Raw genomic sequence first — 14,279 nt, 5'->3', positions numbered from 1 at the left:
TTTTGTCATGTTGTGGTTTGTTACTTCTCTGATGTCCATGTTCTTGCTTATAATCCTGTTTATGTTACACTTATGTTTCATTTAACTTTGTCTCCATCTATCGTTCCTGACAATGGCATATTTACCTTTTGCAATTGTTTTTTTGTTTTTATTAAACATAAATGCACTTTTGTATTTTATAGCCAGTTATGAAACATTAATATTCATTCATATTTATTTGTACATCTTTTGAAGGTACTCAGTATAAATATGCTTATATGTAAACTTGTTTTCTTCCAAGCAAATTTAGTATTATTTGAATCTTAAAGTTTGAATATTTTTATTTATTTAATTTATATATAGATAAATCAAATTAAATTCTATGGTATCATTAAACACCATTATTTTATGGTTTATTACATTATTACAATACCATGTGCTAGTGATTAAAAATAAATAAATAAATAAAAATAAAAAACAAGAAAAGAAAAAAGAAAAGACACAAAATTCACGTTTTATCCTGAGAGTTTTTTTATTTTGTATTTTTTTTACCCGGTACCTGCATTTCTGAATGGATGCTGGAACCCCATCCTTGTATTTTGCATAGGTCTCTACTACTGCGTACGGACCAGTGCCCACACAGACAGGATAGAAAGTCAGCTAATCACAAATAAAAATTTAAAATAATAATAAAACAAAACACCATGCAGAATAGTGAAAGGCACGATCACCATAGATATCAGATACATTATTCCATTTTTAATATAATCTATTTGTACTTTTTTTTTTGAAAGGGGGTGTATGTGTCAGAGAGGATACCCCCCTGTAGTGAAGGTAAAACCCCACCTTGTGAAAAAGCTGCCATAGTATCAGGGCACAGGAACCAAACAGTAGAGTGCAGTCTCGCTGTCTGATGGTCCACCCCCTTCATTTTTCACAATATAATCAATCGTGAACACGAACAGTGAATAAAACAAAATTTGCATCTAATTATAAGGGAAAATACAAGCAAATATATAGATAGATATATATATATATTTTTTAAATTCATTAATCTGTTTTTTTTTTTATTTTATTACCCACCCGGTCTAGATTCTCACATCACACAGTCGGCTACACAGTCGAATAAACCCCAAGCTACCCTGAGGTGTAACACACTGCTCCCTATATTCACACACATTTCATTAGTCATATACACACAGGAAAAAAAAAACTACAAAAATGAGATATGACAGGAAATAAAGAGAGAATGTGGTTGAGTGTTAAAAATAGAAGGGAACTAAACAGTGATGGATGTTTGCAGAGGGTGGATGACCTCATCATCACTCCCATTAGGTTTAATTGCTACGTTGATGTAGCATCACCTCTGTATGGACTGACACAGTAGGCGAGAAGCACCACCTTGGTAAAGGACACGTGAAAGAAAACACACCCAGGTGGCAAACTGACATCTACGATAGAGTGGCTATGCCGGGCCTAGCAGTGCTACCCTACAGTGTTACCCTGCCAACACTGGACAGCAGTTGCCCCAATGTTGGCCATGGCACACTTTTATAACTACTCTGGAGCAACACTGGCTCTGTGGAGCTAAAGGTGGCTAAAATTGACCGATATTGGTCCAATGGGGAAATTCGTTTGCGCCACGTCTTTACTTGCTGAAGGTGACTGAACATCTGTCATCCCCAGTTGAGAAGTGCTGGACCAATATCGCCATCCAAAATTTATACAATCCTGCCACCCAACACCCAACAAATGACATGAAAGTCGAACTAACGATTGCCCGATGGACAAAATGACTTTGAGCCAAGACTCGCACAACACTGCCTCGATCAGTTTGCTACCTCGGCAACAAGTGCCCTAAGTTTGATGACATCATAAAAGGTCCATCTCTGCCATTCATCCATCAGGAATAATATGGTGTGTACACAATCCCTTTAGAAATAAAGATAAAATAAAATATATGGGGGAAAATTATCGGAATATACGAATATATTAGTTTTAGTTAATTCATTTTCTTATTTATTTTTTTAAGTTGTTTCTTAAGTTACGTCCCACTGACGCTGCAGACGATCTCAGTGGTCAGGTTATGACTCTATAGCCCATTACATGCATGTATAACAAAGGAAAATGATTAGAACAGGGCCTTGAACATTGTGGGGATAAAAATAATTAAGGATTAGTTTCACTTCTGTGTGTTTAACTCAAACTTAAATAAAACACCCATCACTCAAACACTGTACTGTAAAGAGCTGTGCATTATACATACATATCATATGTGAATGTGAATAATTTAAAATAGTTTGTTTTCCGACTCATGCATGTTAACGTCGTCCTCTCGTTCGTACTGATGCTTGAAATAAACAGAAATTCGCACACAGCTAAAAAAAAACAAACAAACCTCAATTCACCATAAAATGTAAGACAGTGCAAACGTACATCCGAGTCGAATTTTACAAACAGTCAAACATGTTGAGCACCATAGTTAATCTAATCAGCATCGATGATAAGCACATAAGTCAGAGCGCCACGCAGAGGATCCCACAGAGGACAGTAAGACTGACTGAATGAAGAGGATGGTTTCGGCATGTGGACGCATGGACAAACACGGATCGGATTTCTCTCCCACGCAGGAGTTACAAAGCATCCCAGTGATATAAATATGTAAAAACACGACATCGACCCGAGACGGACCGGTACACCAATCACGATGCTCGTAATGGAATAAATTAAACAAATAGTTTGCAAAATCAGTGGTTTCAGATGTTTGCTTTTACACGGCTAATGTAAGAAGCTAACGAGTACTGAAGGTATATCATGTGGGACCCTGACTTCATAGGGGTGGCCATTTTGGATAACTGGAATGGCTTGGTATCATTCTGCCTCTGATTAAGATTATATGTGGAGGTTATATTGCTTAATTTAAACTCTGACCATTGTGCCAATTCCAGCCCACAAGCTAGGTGAAGGTGAAAGCCTAGCGCTGGCCTTCTTTGTTCATTGGGAGGAATTTCTGTGAGTAACATTTAGAATTTGAGACCTTTTGTGTGTAAATATAAGGTCACAGTGATTCTTTTAGCTAAGCTTTGGGTTTTAGATGCAGGTCTGACACTGAGTATTGATTTAATGGAGAGAGAGAGAGAGACAGGGAGGAAGTTCAAGGGTCTGAGGCATCTTTAAAAGAACATGATCTAAACGTAATGCAACAAAACACAATAAAGAGTCACTTCTATACCGTAACGAGGACCGCGTTGCACACCTATAGGTGGAACAGTCAGTTGTTTGCTCATGTCATTTGGGGTAAAAAAACAAGAATCTGGAGCTCGTTTGCATCCCGTTCATGACACCAAATTTGAGTCGAGGATTTAACCATTAAGGTACTTCGTCGTTTATCATCCATCTGTTCACCTATAGGAGGCGTTGCAATTCCTTTATCCTTATCCTTCTATGATCCAACATACCCTGTAACCCACAGCAGCCTCACACAGGCTCTGATGAGGACAGATTTACACTCCTCTTTCTGGCCTGGACATCGATTTAAGGTTTATTTTAAATACGTGAACAGGAAGTATGCAGATCGGTGAAGGAAATGCTTGCAACTGGGTGAGATTTGATAAATAGAACTAACTGTACTTGCTAACCCAGTCAGTCATGATTATTCGGTCCTGATCGCTTCTTTTTTCTTACCCTTAAATCGGTCCAAAGTGTTTAAGGAGGCACCAAAAGCATCAAAAAAATTTAAGGCAAAATCCAACCTACAATTAATTAAAATAACAAAAAAAAAGAAAAAAAAATAAAAGAAATTCTACTCAAACCCATAGAAGGTTGGATTTTCCCTTAAAGGTGCTACGGTAATGCCGTGGGCTACGATACCTACTTATTTACCCTCTCTTTACACTCTCCATCAACATCCATCACTCTTTAATCGGTTTTATCCTTACTTGCACCTTCTTCTACCTACTTTGCCGTTCTGTGTTGTTAAAGCCCTTTTCTCTGTATATATCAGAAACTAGAAGTTAGCGTTAGAAATAGAGAAATTTGAATTTTCTCTCTCTGATGTGATGGTTATTTTTGCAACATGTATTTTAACCACTATGGTTATTTTCTCTCTTATAGAAATCTTAAAATAAATAAATAAATAAAAAAAAATAAAAAAAAATGGAGAAATCTGGACTTTTCCAACACAAATGAAAGCAAAAAAAGGATGAGAAGTTAGCCTCATACCCTTGTACCCTTGTGTTCTGTGTATGCACTGTTTCTGTTCTGGTTTTGACTCTTAAACTCTTGGCTAGTTTTTGACATGATCCGTTTTCGCGTTCTTCTGCGTGTGAGATAGCTGATTGTAAACGGCACCTTTGAGACACCAGCGAATGCTGATTCTATTTTAAACAGCGCGATGATAATCGAATGCTAATCGGGAAAAACAAATGATTTGACCATAACTGATTGGAGTAACGTGAAAACGCTAGCGGAAAATGAGGGCTTTGGTGGAGGATGCTGAAGTCTTGGTATGATGTGGGATGATGGAGGTTTGGTGAACGTGGTGATGAAACACTGGTATCCGGGTGGATCAGTGGCAGAGGTTGCGCTGGCACGGTTGGTGCAGGAAAGAGCTGCGTGTGTGAGCCACGGTGCGAGGGATCTGCTGGCGGACGCGGTTTTGGCGCTGCATGCGACCGCGGCCCAGGTGACGGCGCTCCACGCGGGCTTTGGCCCTCTGAACACGGCTCACCTGAGTCACTTTGGCAAGAGGAACCGCCTGACATGCCGATCCTCGCACCAGCCGAGTGGGAACGGGGGCAGGGGTGGATTCAGTCATCCTGCTGAGAACCCAAGAGTAAGAGAGACAGGGGAAGAGGAAATTCATCACAATCTCACTCTCTTGTGTAAATTCATTCATTTTATTTTCCCACTTTTCTTTGTTTTGTTTTTTACCTTTTCATCTAGTTAGCATTTTTTTGTTTGTTTATTTATTTATCAATCAACCAATCAGCCTTCTTTTATTATTTGTTTTCTTTCCTTCTTTCTTCATCTTTTATTCAGCATTATATTCGTTTATATTCATTTATTTATTTTCTATCTATCGATCTATCGATCTATCTATCTATCTATCTATCTATCTATCTATCTATCTATCTATCTATCTATCTATCAAACCATCGCATTGCACTCACTATTTACATCTTCCTACTTCTGTGTGTGTGTGTGTGTGTGTGTGTGTGTGTGTGTGTGTTTGTGTGGTGTTGCTTGTTTGAGAGCCTGGATTTCGCTGTTGTTTGACTTTATTAGTGTATTAAATGCAAGCGTATGCATCGCACACTTCAAAAGTTCACCTGTAGCATCTTGTTATTTACAAAAATAGGGATAGTTTGTAAGATGAGGGTGAAGCTTACCTCACGCTGTCAGCCATGTTGGCTGTACTCTGCTCCAGGTTGGACGAGGAGACGTAGACGGACATGCTAGGATGCTCGATGAGCAAGTCCTCCATGGGGCTGGCCTCAGCTGGCGCTCCCTCTGCAGTGAAACAGGGTGGAGGAGTGATGAACCAGCTCTCATCCAACCCACAGGAGGTGGGGTCAGACAGCGCATTTGCTCCGCCTGACCCAAGCGGGGAGGGAGAGTCGGGAGAAAGTCGGGGGCGAAGGGAGCGGCCTGCTCTAGTCCTGCGCCGTTTGCATGAGAAAGGGGCGGAGTCACCTGTACAAGAGGGGGGAGCGGCTATATCACATCCAGACTCCACCCTCTGACATTCACTATGTGGAAGAGACTGTGCTATCGACGGGACCTCCGCCCCATCCTCACTCAATATAGTACAGTTTCTGTCACCTGATGGCAGGTGGGCCGGGGCGGGGCAGGATAAAAGGAAAGGGTGGAAAGAGGGAAGTAGATGGGAAGGACAGGGGTAACAGGAGTAAATAAAGCCATGCAGGTAGGGGTTGCCGGAAAAGGTCCACACACAAACAAACACACAGCAGTGGGAGTCAAAATGGGGAGACGGGAGAAGGTTAAAAATAATAAAAGAAAAGAACAAGAAAAGAAAAACAACATAAGACATAAAAACACTGCCATTAGTTACAGTACATGAATTGTGTTTGTGATTCTTTTCACAATATCAGACTAAATGTTGTTCCCTTCTTTCTTTCTTTCTTTCTTTCTTTCTTTCTTTCTTTCTTTCTTTCTTTCTTTCACACATGAATGTCCTTCCTTGCAGTCAGAAAACAGGCTGTAGTCTGTCATAAACAAAATGGCCACTCAGTCATGACATGTTCTTCATCAACAGCACACTGTGTGTGTCCCAAACCGAACATTCTATTTACTGTATCATTGGTGGAATGAAACACTGCACCAAGTAGTGAACATGCTGGGGTTTTGAAGGCGTTATTACTTTCTAGCACCACCATGATGACCAAAAGATCCTGTTGTTGGTATCACAATCAATATTTAATTACATTTAATTACTATCCACAATCCTCCTACTCACCAGGTACACTGACCAGAAGCCATCCCTCGTCGTCTACCTCGGTCACGCAGGGCTTGGGTCCGCTGATCTCGGCAGAGACGTCCTCCACCGCTCCGAACAGCAGGTTGCTCAGTCGCTGGAACATGGTTGCCTTGAAGGTCAAAGGGCAGGTTGTTGAGATATCCTGAGGGAGAGCTGCCTTGGAATTTGTCTCGAAAAAGTCGCCGATCTACAGTCGATAATGCTGATGGTCTTCTGTGGCAGGTTTGAAGAACCAGCACGGTGTCTTATTGGTGTCTTTTGCTTGTCAAGCCCTTGTTGGTGGAAGGAACCTTGAAAGAGTTGATTAACTCTTGAAGTGCAAGTTTATAGTCTTATTATTACTGCAAAGGCCTGCAGGAGACAAAGAAGGAAGAAACAGAAGAACAATATTAACACAGAAAAAAACATTTTTAATGTCAAATATTCATTCATATTAGCAAAGCCTCTACTTTTTAAACGTTTCTATTAAAACTGTAAAAAAAATATTTTTTAGAGATTGTTTCATGTAGGAACCTTTTTAACAAAGTCTTTATCTAAACATAGAACCTTCTTTTCTAGTCTTATACAAGTATTTTATTAATTAAAGCATATCAAGTCTTTCTCACAGCTACATTTAATTTATATACCATGTGTATGGGTAAGCATTATATATAGAAATGCTTTAATATGTACACTATATAAATATACTTCTCCACAAATATTCTTAGACCTCATGGTGTTTAAACTGTATTGCTCAACAACATCATTAGCATGTTTGAGTAAATTTGGTTATGTAAAACATTGTCCTGAATATCCCTAACTACATCTGATACGATATTAACTTGGCAGATTTAAGAACAGAAATGTGCACTTGGTGAAATTTTCAGATAAGAACAACCCCCATGTTTGTCTGGTGCTTGAGATGAACCAGAAAAGCTCATTCTGTTAACTTTTAGTTTCTCTTAAGTGTGGATGAAATTGATGAGACTTGAAGAGCTTCCAACTTCGAGTCGGATTACATACATTCTCTATTTCCAGAGATGCGGTACAGATTAAAGGTTAGTGATAGCATTCGACTGATTTGTATTGATGGATTTTTTAGTCTTGAGCATAATTTGCAAATCAAAATTAGATTTGCAAATTAAGAGAGGAATTTCCCATTCAAGTCTATAGGACTTTTTTGGCCGCTTTTTCATCTGCTGTGTGAACATCGTTGGTTGGATCGCTTATAAAAGTCATAGCACACCTCTCCTCGATGAGCCGGTCGATTTGACACCTCATTCATGGGTCTAGGACAAAAGCTGCGGGACAAGTTACGCGCCACATTTTTGTCCGGAAGAAGAATATGCAAGATAACAAGAATGTTGCTTTGCAAACACCATTAATTATGAACAATGGCATCATTATGGATACTTTTAATTTATTTCGTATGAATATTTTGGGTTAATTCTAATTAACTCTGGTTAATTCCCATTTCCTGCCCTTTCTATGGGAGATATTTCGGTTTGTCTGTTAATGATCTATTAAAATCATTATGTTATGAATATTATGAAAATGATTTTATCTCTATATTATCAACAGACATTTTCACTACAATGTTCAATGAAGAAAAAAAAATCCATCCAGGTTACTTGTGGAGAAAGAAACCAGACACCCAGGAGAAATTTCCTGACAGGAAGTGACTCCAGGCATTGAAGCTAAATCATGACGCATGACTGAATATTACAAATAATTGAGCAGGAAATCAGATATACATGTCCGGTTCTGCACTTGAGAAACGTGCAAGTCACTCAGCTGTTTAGTCACAAAGGCATCTACTAAATCAATAGATGCAAATATTTTTCAAACCACACACAGATTCCAGCCACACCCTGCTAAATTTGCATGGGCATGTCAGTGCACTCGCTCAGTGTATGTGTCTTATCTCTTAAAGTCTGACATCTGATGTGGCTTCAGATCTACCTTGATATAAACTTGGAATTCAAACTGATCTGGTTTTATTTAATACCGTATATGAATATTTAGGGAATTAAAAACGTACCAGAAGCACAGACCTAAAATAGGCACATTTCCATGACAAGAAGCGAGATAACACGGACAGTTTAGAATGCTACTTCCTGATTCAAAGGCACATTAACAGGACACAAAAACAGGACAGGAAGATGAAGCCTTTAGTCTTTGTTTTATTTTTTTATAAATTATAATTAATTTGTATTAGGAAAATAATCAACAGTGAAGTGGTGTGATGAAGCGGAGTTACCGGTATGAGTGACGGAGTGAAAATAATCCGTATTTTAAACTGCTACACTTCTCCTGGAGCTGCTGTTGTGGAAAATTATTCAACACTGCAATTGTGAACATCATCAATCTAATTAACACGATCAAATCACTAACAAAGCCCCGCCCCTTAAATTCCACCCGGTTAGTATGGTTAAAAAAAATGTTCAGGTGTGGTAGGAATTGTTTTTTTTTTTGGCTGCTTTTTGTTTTGATCTCTTGACAACCGAGCTCAATGTCTACCTCAGTGTTTATACTCTACACTATATTATTTTGTTTAAACTTTAAGTAGTCCACTTATGTCAGCTCCCTATTTCTTCGTTGCATTAGTTAAGACCCTATTAATTCGATAATCAGTATAAACTCTATATGCAATCACAAAATGTATCGCATTACACGTCACGTACACTTACTAATCTCATAACCTACATAGCTCTCATATACATAGGGTGAAACCAAATCCAAAATGACTTCCGATCGGACGATCGCTAGACTCTGGTTAGTGGACGCTACATAGAAGAAGCTTGCAATGTTATACCCTACACAAAGCTCCCTAACGGATGAATAGTAACTATTATTTTGTTCCCTACACAGTCCACTTGGATGGATGGAAACGCAGCTTCCAGACCAACAGATATGCCAGGATACCGGCTATATTGGAAACTCTGTATACATTTCACTGGGTACATTATACAGAGTATGGAGCTGAATTCCAAAATCTTAACCCTATGCACTACATATGGTTAGAATTACAGATGAGGTCCGGGGACCTCGAGGGTCTGGGAAGCATTTGCGATTCATTACAGACGTAGAAACAGCAAGCCGGTGGATTACATTTAGAATTCATGTTGTTTTTGAAATTAATCTTTATTTAGAAAATACATATAAGGTAGTTTTTTTTTTTGTTTGTTTTTTTTTGCAGCGGACAAAATGCGGTTGTAATGAATACTTTAATGCCTTATAAAGAGTATAACTGTTTTATGTTGCTGTGGTATCACTATGTCTGTGGTTTAACTGTACAGAAAAGAAAGGTAATAATACATTATGACACGTTTTAAACTGAAAACAAAACAAAACAATAATAAAATTGGTTAGGTGTTATTGGTTATCTTTTTTTGTCAATAATGGTGTTTTTGTAGTTCTGTAATCTTTACCTATATTTATAAATTTTTTCTGTGAATACAAAGTATATTTTTGTCCTTAAAACCTTGTAAATACAGACATTTTTCATTACTGTATTATATCTGTTCAAAAACACAACACAAGCAGCCATTTGGGATTCAGCCAAAAGCGTCCGTGTGGGCGGGGCGTCGTGGGGCGGCGCAAAGTGTTGACGTCATTGGCGCAGTTAGCTCCGCCTTCAGGAGGTTAGAGGACGGAAAAATACCCAGGACAAAAAGACAGAGGAGAGAAAAAAGGAACAAAAATGGTGCAAAACATTCATCACTGTGGATGATGATTAGGAAAAATCACTTTTCGAGGTTGTAATAGACTCGATTTTTTTTATTTAAAGAGGAAAAATAATGTATGAGGGCAACATTTACAGCAGCAACCTTTGTTTACATTTCTGTTGGGAACAAAACAGGATATAGAGGGATAAAGGGATAGATGGATAGAGGGATAGATGGATAAAAGGGATAGAGGTATAGGGGGATAGAGGGATAGATGGATGGGGGATAGATACTCGGAGTCTGAATGTTCCTACATATGTAATGTGACATTGCTATACTTTCCTTAGAGCTATAAGGCTCAATAATAGCTCTGATAAACCGTATTACAGCTGACCAGTAATCCACACACACACAGGTCACATACCTCTACATTTATATACATATAGATGCATAAATAGATTTTATATACGTGTTATAAGATCTCTCTGTGCCTATATATAGAGGGAGATAAGGAGTGTTCATGCATTAATGTTGAACATCACACTGAAAAGAAAACAAGTATAAGGTCACCTGATATAAGGTCGATTAATATTAGATCAGGATTTTATAGGAAACGGTGCAGAAGGTATTAAAAAGGGATCAAGTGAGATGAGGTTATTATAAGGCAACACAAGAACGCTATAAAAGGCATCATAACGGTCGCCTGCAGATGATGTTCCATGTAGGGAAAAATATCTTGACATTTTCTGGATCAACACATATTTAAAAACCAAAATGTTTGAATGTTATGGTGTTATTTATGAGGTCAGGATGTAATGGGGAAACAAATACAGACAACAAAAACAACAACAAAAGGGATAGAAAAAAAAAAATCTCTTACCTGCCTTTGCTGGAGCACCAAAAAAACGTGTAAACGTGTGGACGAAACAGTAAAAAACACGACAAAAGCCTTAAAGCCCCAGGTTCAGTATGAGGTAGTGTTAATGCACCAGGATCACATTAACATGGAAATAATTAGAATAACAATGAAAACACACTTTCTTCTTAGAAGAAACTACTTTTAAACTACACGACGGTTTAAAAGTGCAGGCTTTCTCCTGTTGCTTGTTGAACCCTGTTTCTGGTGCATTAATGTATTTGTGTTGTTTTTGTCCTGGCTGTTATTGCTTCGCCCAGCTGATCCTCGGATCACAGCGTACAAGCTCACAACAGCTGATCGTGACGCAATGACGCACACGGCCCCGCCCATCACCACGCCCACAACAGCTTCCTGAGCCAATCACGATGTTACACAAGGTTCGTGCACAATAACAGAGGAGACGGAGGGGGAGGGGCGGAGGGAGCCCAGCAACCTGCCTCTGTTTATAATGGTGTTACACTTAGAGAATGATATTTATATTATTATAAAGTTTTAGCAGTATTATTATCAGTAATAGTATTGATATAAGTATAATTCTATACTCTCACCAGCCACTTTAACGGCAACATGTGCTCAATGACGCAAATACCCTAATAACCAATCATGTGTCAGCACAAAACAACTCATTAAACATTGTAATTGCTTCAGTAAATAAAACATCCAAATGGGGGGAAAATATATCTCAGTGATATGAAGTATGGTTATTGGTGCAAGATGAGCTGTTTTGTTGTTTTCTTCAGAAACTGCTGATCTCCTGGGATTTCCCCAAACAGAATGTGGTGAAAAGCAACAAACACCTAATCAGTGTATGGAAACACCATGTTGATGAGGAGAACCTATTCATTTACTCTTAAATAATCACTCTTTACAGCCACAGTATCTCAAAATGCATGATATAGCAATCATTGAGGTTTTGTTCAAAAGCTTGAATAGTTTGCCACATTGACTTAATGACTGTATATTGAACTTTTAGAACAGCACAGTACACTATGGTACACTACGGTAGACTACAGTATACTACAGTACAGTACAGTACAGTACAACTCACTATTCTACATTACTGTACACTACAGTACACTACGGTACACTACATTAGATTACAGTACACTACACTACACTACACTATACTACACTACAGTACACTACAGTACACTACACTACAGAACACTACTGTACACTACAGTACACTACACTACTGTACATTACACTACACTACAGTACACTACACTACACTACTGTACATTACACTACACTACACTACTGTACATTACATTACACTACTGTACATTACACCACTGTACACTACACTACTGTACACTACACTACACTACAGTACACTACACTACACTACTGTACACCACACTACTGTACACTACACTACACTACTGTACACTACATTACACTACAGTACACTACACTACAGTACACTACACTACTGTACACTACACTACACTGCACTACTGTACATTACAGTACACTACACTACAGTACACTACACTACACTACTGTACATTACATTACACTACTGTACACTACATTACACTACAGTACACTACACTACACTACTGTACACTACATTAGGCTACTGTATACTACAGTACACTACAATACAGAACACTACACTACAGTACACTACCGTATACTACAGAACACTACACTACAGTACACTACTGTATACTACTGTACACTACAGTACACTACAGTACATTACACTATACTACTGTACACTACATTACACTACAGTACACTACACTACTGTATACTACAGTACACTACACTACAGTACACTACACTACAATACTGTACACTACATTACACTACAGTACACTACACTACTGTACACTACAATACTGTACACTACATTACACTACAGTACACTACACTACTGTACACTACACTACACCAGCAGTTCCCAAAGGGGGTCGGGGGGGTCACGAGATGATTTCCAGAAACTTTATTTATTTATTTTTTATGTCAAAAACGGTTGTAATGATGTCCTTTTTTGATCACTTTCATAAGTATTTCCCTGAAGGAGATGCTCCCGACCAATAAAAGGTCACCATTCAATGTAACCACGGCAAATCATATGGCGTCAGATACGGAAGATGTGCTGATATAACTTTCAACCGATCGAACCCTGAGGACGGCATTTGACGGAAAGACGCTGGATGAGTTCTGGGTTTCTTCCGCGCTGGAATATCCACAGTTGTCGAAAGCCGTGTTGGATGTACCCATGCAATTTGTCTCAACGTATTTATGCGAAAAGACATTCTCTGCGCTGATTTACATTAAGAATAAACACAAGTCATGGCTTAACGTGGAAGATGATCTGTGGGGGGCGATCTCCAAAACTGAACTTAGAGTGGACCTGCTTTGCTCCGAGCACAGCGCCCATCCATCACATTAGGCGTTTTTTTCTGAATACATTTAAAATTACAATACAATTATTCATAACACAACTTTTAATTGTTCCAAGGCACCAGCCAACGTTATTGTACTCGTGTTACAGGCAGCTTGTTCGTAGCTATTCTGTCTGTAAGCATTTCACAGTTATGGGATGTATTTGTTTTTGTCCATAATTTGTTAATAAAATAGCCTGGCTTAGAGATTGTGTTCTTTTTTTGGGGGGGAAGGGGGTCTGAAAAGTTTGGGAACCCCTGCACTACACTACCGTACACTACATTACACTACAGTACACTACACTACTGTACACTACATTACACTACAGTACACTACAATACAGAACACTACACTACACTACACTACACTACTGTACACTAAACTACACTACTGTACACTACGTTACACAACACTACACTACTGTACACTGCGCTACACTACTGTCCACTACATTACACTACTGTATACTACACTACACTGTACTACACTACTGTAAACTAAACTACACTACACTACACTACTGTATACTACAGTACACTACACTACAGTACACTACACTACTATACACTACACAACACTACACTACTGTACACTGCGCTACACTACTGTCCACTACATTACACTACTGTATACTACACTACACTGTACTACACTACTGTAAACTAAACTACACTACACTACTGTATACTACACTACTGTACACTAAATTACACTACACTACACTACTGTACACTACAGTACACTACACTACTGTACACTACACTACTGTACACTAAATTACACTACACTACACTACTGTACACTACACTACACCACACTACACTATATGACAGTC

At 38.6% G+C, this 14,279-nt stretch overlaps 1 protein-coding gene and 1 long non-coding RNA gene across 7 annotated transcripts; one reads left to right on the top strand and one right to left on the bottom strand.

Annotated features, from left to right (window-relative positions):
- Positions 1-486: 486 nt before the first annotated feature.
- Positions 487-11,316, bottom strand: LOC113651801 (tumor protein p53-inducible nuclear protein 2). 6 transcript variants are annotated; one of them, XM_027160656.2, is made up of 4 exons: positions 11,006-11,316; positions 6,458-6,829; positions 5,370-5,802; positions 487-4,796 (listed from the first exon to the last, which is right to left on the bottom strand). In XM_027160656.2, the coding sequence occupies exons 2-4, from the start codon at positions 6,579-6,581 to the stop codon at positions 4,547-4,549; spliced, it is 807 nt and encodes a 268-aa protein (XP_027016457.1). In that variant the 5' UTR covers positions 6,582-6,829; positions 11,006-11,316; the 3' UTR covers positions 487-4,546. The 6 variants fall into 6 exon arrangements, with proteins under 6 accessions (XP_027016457.1, XP_027016462.1, XP_027016455.1 ...); XM_027160661.2 differs by having other exon boundaries at positions 5,370-5,490; positions 11,006-11,313; XM_027160654.2 differs by having other exon boundaries at positions 487-4,799; positions 11,006-11,312.
- Positions 11,287-13,658, top strand: LOC113651802. Its single transcript, XR_003442729.2, has 3 exons — positions 11,287-11,421; positions 11,785-11,850; positions 13,064-13,658. It is a non-coding gene; the product is annotated as an uncharacterized LOC113651802 (long non-coding RNA).
- Positions 13,659-14,279: the final 621 nt, after the last annotated feature.

The sequence above is a fragment of the Tachysurus fulvidraco genome, chromosome 23 (genome assembly GCF_022655615.1).
Source record: "Tachysurus fulvidraco isolate hzauxx_2018 chromosome 23, HZAU_PFXX_2.0, whole genome shotgun sequence".
Lineage (NCBI taxonomy): Eukaryota > Metazoa > Chordata > Actinopteri > Siluriformes > Bagridae > Tachysurus > Tachysurus fulvidraco.
This window is presented reverse-complemented; position numbering and strand designations above follow the sequence as displayed.